At 47.2% G+C, this 5,000-nt stretch overlaps 1 protein-coding gene across 2 annotated transcripts in view; it reads left to right on the forward strand.

The window, feature by feature from the left end:
- LOC143300343 (uncharacterized) overlaps positions 1–5,000 on the forward strand; it is a 90,201-nt gene that overhangs the window by 74,036 nt on the left and 11,165 nt on the right. For both annotated transcript variants that reach the window (XM_076613944.1, XM_076613943.1), the window contains one exon: positions 2,220–2,464. In XM_076613944.1, the coding sequence (XP_076470059.1) occupies positions 2,220–2,464 (245 nt within the window). The remainder of the gene's footprint in view (positions 1–2,219; positions 2,465–5,000) is intronic.

The following is a 5,000-nucleotide window of genomic DNA, read 5'->3' on the forward strand; positions in this document are numbered from 1 at the left end:
CGGTTTTAAGAATCTGTACTGAAGAAAGAAAAAAACAAACGGTTAAAGATCAGTTTGGATGAAAATGAACCCGCTCCCTCCTCTCTCTCTCTCTGTGTCTCTCTCTCTCTCTCTCTGTGTGTGTGTGTGTGTGTGTGTGTGTGTGTGTGTGTGTGTCTGTCTCTCTCTCTGTGTCTCCCTTGCATGCAAAAACAGTTTTTTCCCCAGTTTTAGAGAGTTATACATGAGTGTGAATAACTGGTGCGAAAGCGCCTTGATTTGTCTCTGTACAAGATTCAGCGCGATATAAATACCATTCTTCTTCTTCTTATTATTATCGTTATTATTAAGCAACGTCGGGCCCGGTTAGTACTTGGATGGGTGACCGCCTGGGAATACCGGGTGCTGTTGGCATTCTTTTAATCGGCTTATATCACAGATTGACATAAGTTTTACATTTGGGCCAACAGCAAAGTGAGAGCTGTATTATCAATGGTTTCTCCAGTCAGTGGGAAATCATTTACAGCTGAGTCTTTTGTGAAGGACTGTGTGTCACGGACAAGGAGGGTTGTGTGCGTGCGTGTGTGTGAACGCTGCCACTTATGGTTGACCCCTCTCCTTGTAGCTCTTCCGCGTGCTCCATGTAGCCAAGGAAGTGTATGGAATGCACGTGTTGCACTAGAAAACATGACGTGCATATTTCTAATTTGTGAGTGATAGAAAGTTTTCTCCTTTTGGAAAACCAGCACCATTAGTCAGTGGAGCAGGACACTCGGCCAGGTCAAGTGTAGGGTCCTATGGAGAGAGACGCTCAGCCGGTATTTTGGCCGGATCTCAGAAACCGTTGAGGTATTCGTTCATTTATCTTAGTCGTTGCATTGATAAAATGATCTTACAGTTTGTAGTATTTGTTGTACAGCCGTCCGAAAATATGCGTACCTGTATTATTAGTCGCTTTTGCTCTTCATGTTTTACCTGAATTTTTTTTACTGTCTGACGTTACATGTGCTTAATCTCTCATTTTAGACGTAGAGTTATTTCCTAGTCTGGAACGTTACCAGTTTGCTTGAAACTGACACGTGGTTTTTTGCTTGAGTGTTTATTCTCTAATTCGGTATTACTTTCACCGTATTAGTTTCAAATTACCTCATGTATTCTGTTTAATGTGCTAGAATTACTATTTCTCCCAGTTCTGAATGTGGAAACAGTGAAGTAAGGTCTCGCCTACATTTGTTTGTGAGATTATTTTCCGTGGATTTGTAAACTACTTCGGGAATTAATATTTCGTAGAAAGACTGAAAAACCATTCAGTTTGTTCAGATTGCTTTGCCAGTAAACCATGATAGGATTTAAGGGGAGTGAATGAGTCACTGTCCATAATGTAACGTGGTGCTATTGTGATTCCCCTTCCGCCCCGAGATGGTGGGCGGCGGCGGAATCCCTACCCAAATCGTGGATAATTCACCAGAACTTAGCCGCAGATTCTAGGTTTTTGTCTAGGGAACTCCCATTCTCCCTGTGTGGAGACTCAACTTCATCCCCCGCTGTTTGAGTGGCCGTCTTCCGCCTGGGGAGCTCGAGCGTCGCTAGTGGACGTGTTTCCCCAAGCAGCAACACCAGAGTCCACCTTCCAGGACAACGAACTGCAAACAGTGTGGTGCCAGTTTCTATCCCCCCCCCAACGCCCCCCGCCCCACCTAAGCTGAGTATTACTGGAAAAAAGACAAACTGTCGCAGAAGAGGGTGACGAAGGGAAAGTTGTGGGTGTTCCTCATGTGGAAGAGGAAAACGAACAGACTTCTTTTCTTGGTGGTGTCTAATTGTTAAGCATTGTATCGTGTCTGATTTGTTTAAAAGTATTTGGAGTAAATGTTTTGTATCTGTTTAGTCAAGGCTTTTGTTTGGGTAAAGGTGAGAGAGCGTGAGAGAGTTGGCCATAACTTTAGTCTGAAGAGTTGCACGCGACACTGTGACTCTCAAACTAAGAGGCAAAATTGCACTGGCTCTTAGTGCTGCAGCCTTGTGGGCTGGTTGGCCTTTGGGAACCATCCCAACGCCGACTGTCCTGAAACCCTCTTGGCCGAGAGAGTGGGGATGTAACTTGGGCAAGACACTCTCCACTATATATAATCAAAGTCTAGCCCAGATAGTCGGAACAGCAGTTGCCTCCTCTGCTGTTCTGATGGTCGTAGTCGGACACGACTGACTATCATATATATATTATCATTATCATTTTGCAGGCAACAACGACCTCCTGGAAGAGATCCACAGCAACCTGGACTTCAGCTACGTGCGGGTCCTCAAGATGCTGTACGCCCAGGACGATGATGTGAGGCTCCTGGCCGGGTCGGCGCTCGCCGCCTTCGCCTACAACAGTATCCAGCAGCAGAGGGAGATCGCCGACCAGGGCGGGGTCCGCTACAACTGCTTCGTCTCCTTCCTCCGCTCCCACAACGAGCTGCACCGATGTCATGCCGCTTACCAGGTTTGTTTGTGTGTGTGTGTGTGTGTGTGTGTGTGTGTGTCCCCTTCCTCCGCTCCCACAATGAGCTGCACCGTTGTCATGCCGCTTACCAGGTTTGGTGTGTTTGTGTGTGTGTGTGTGTGTGTGTGTGTGTGTGTGTGTGTTGGGGGGGGTTGTGGGGTGGGGAAGGTATTTTTTATTTGAAAAAAGTGTTTAGTTTGTATTTTTTTTTGGGGGGGGGGGGGGGGGGGGGGGGGGGGGGGGGGGGGGGGGGGGGGGGGGGGGGGGGGGGGGGGGGGGGGGGGGGGGGGGGGGGGGGGGGGGGGGGGGGGGGGGGGGGGGGGGGGTTTTTTTTTTTTTTTTTTTTTTTTTTTTTTTTTTTTTTTTTTTTTTTTTTTTTTTTTTGGGGGGGGGTTTTTTGGGGGTTTGGTGGGTGGGGTGGGGGAGGTTTTTGGGGTTTTTGGGGTTTTTTTGGGGGGGGTGGGGGGGGTTTTTGGTGTGGTTGGGGGGGGGGTGGAAGGGGTTGGGGTTTTTTGGGGGGGGTTTGGGGGGGGTTGTTTTTGGTTGGGGTTTGGGGGAAAAGGGAGTTTGTGTTGTTTGTTTTTTTTGGGGGTTGGGGGGGGGGGTTTTTTTGGGGTTTTGTGGTGGGTTGGGTTGGGGGGGAAGGGTTTGTTGGTGTTTTGTGGTTTTGGGGTGGGGTAAATTGTTTGGGTTGTGTGTTTTGGGTGGGGGAGGGGTTTTTGGTGGGTTTGGGGGGGGGGGGTTTTTGGGGGGGTGGGGTTGGGGGGGGGGGGGGGGTTTGGGGGTTTGGTTGTTTGTGGGTTTTTGGGTTGGGGGGGGGGGGGGTTTTTGTGTTTGGGGGGGGGGGAAGGGTTTGTTGGGTTTTGGGGGGTTTTTGGGTGGGGGGTTGGTGGGGGGGGGGGGAGGTGTTGGGGGGTTTGGGGGTGGTGGGGGGTTTTTTGGGGGGGGGGTTTTGGGGTGGTTTTGGGGGGGGTGGGGTTTTGTGGGTTTGGGGGGAGGGGTTTTTTGTGTGTTTTGTGGTGGTTGTGTGGGTTTTTTTTTGGGGGGTTTTTGTTTTGGGGTTTGTGGGGGGGGGAGGGGGGGGGGTTTTTGGGGTTGGGGGGGTTTTTGGGGGGGGTTTGTGTTAGTGGGGTTTGGGGGGTTGGGGTTGGGTTGGGGGGGGGGGGTTTTGGGGGGGGTTTTTGGGTTGGGGTTGTGGGGTTTTGGTGTTGGTTTTTGGGGGGGGGGTTTTTTAAATTTTTGGGGGGGGGGTTGGGGGGGGGTGTGGGTTTTTTGGGGGGGGGTGTGTTGGGGGGTGGGGGGGGGGGGTTTGGGGGGGGGGGGGGGTGTTGGGGTTTTTGGGGTGTTGGTTTGGGTTGTTGGTTGTTTTTTTTTTTTTTGGGGGGAGGGGGGTTTGGGTTTTTTTTTTTTTTTTTTTTTTTTTTTTTTTTTTTTGGGGGGGGGTTTTTTTTGGTGGGGGGTGTTTGTTTTTTTTCCCTTTTTTGGTTCCCCCTTTTTTTTTTGGGTTTTTTTAAAAAAATTTAAAAAAAAATTTTTTTTTTTTTCCCTTTTTTAAAAAAAAAATTCCCCCCCCCCCCCCCCCCCCCCCCCCCCCCCCCCCCCAAACCCAAAAAAACCCCCCCCTTTTTTTTTTACCTTTTTAAAAAATTTTTTTTTTTTTTTTTTTTTTTTTTTTCCCTTACACCACTCTTTCTCATAAAACAAAAAAACCACACAACCACCCCTCCCCCCTCCTCCCTCCCCCCCCTCCTCTACTCACTAAACTACAAAAATACTCCAAAAAACGAAACCAAACCTTTCCCCCCCCCCCTTTCCCCCTTTTAAAAAACTACTAAAACCTAATCAAATACTTAAAATAAACAAAACAAACCCCCTCCACTCCTCCCTCCCCTTCCCCCCTCCCTTTTCCCACAATAATACACAAAATTTTTTTTTTTTTTGGGGGAAAATTTTTTTAATTTTTTTTTCTTTTAAAATTGGGGAAAATTTTTGAAACAGTTTTTTTTTTTTTTTTAATTTTTCTTTTCCCCTTTTCCTTTTTTCCCCCCTTTTTTTAATTTAAAAAAAAAAAAAAAAAAAAAAAAAAAAAAAAAAAAAAATTTTTTTTTTTTTTTTTTTTTTTTTTTTTTTTTTTTTTTTTTTTTTTTTTTTTTTTTTTTTTTTCATACTACAAAACTACTACTACAACGACGAAACCAACTCCTCCCCTCCCCGCCTCTTCCTCCTCCTCCTGCTACAACTACCACTACTACTGTTACTACTATTAGTACTACAACTACTACAACGACGACGACAAAGAAACCTACTCCTACCCCTCCTCCTCTCCCCACCTCTTCCTCCTGCTACTGCTACTACAACTACAACTACTACTACTACAACGACGAAACCTACTGCTACCACCCCTCCCCACCTCTTCCTCCTCCTCCTCCTCCTATAACTACAACTACTACTACTGCTACAACAACAACTACTACAACTACTACTACAACAACTAACGGGAGCGTATCGTTGTGCCGCCGACCCGTTTACGGATTGT

Source organism: Babylonia areolata, chromosome 26 (assembly GCF_041734735.1).
Source record: "Babylonia areolata isolate BAREFJ2019XMU chromosome 26, ASM4173473v1, whole genome shotgun sequence".
NCBI classification, from domain to species: domain Eukaryota; kingdom Metazoa; phylum Mollusca; class Gastropoda; order Neogastropoda; family Buccinidae; genus Babylonia; species Babylonia areolata.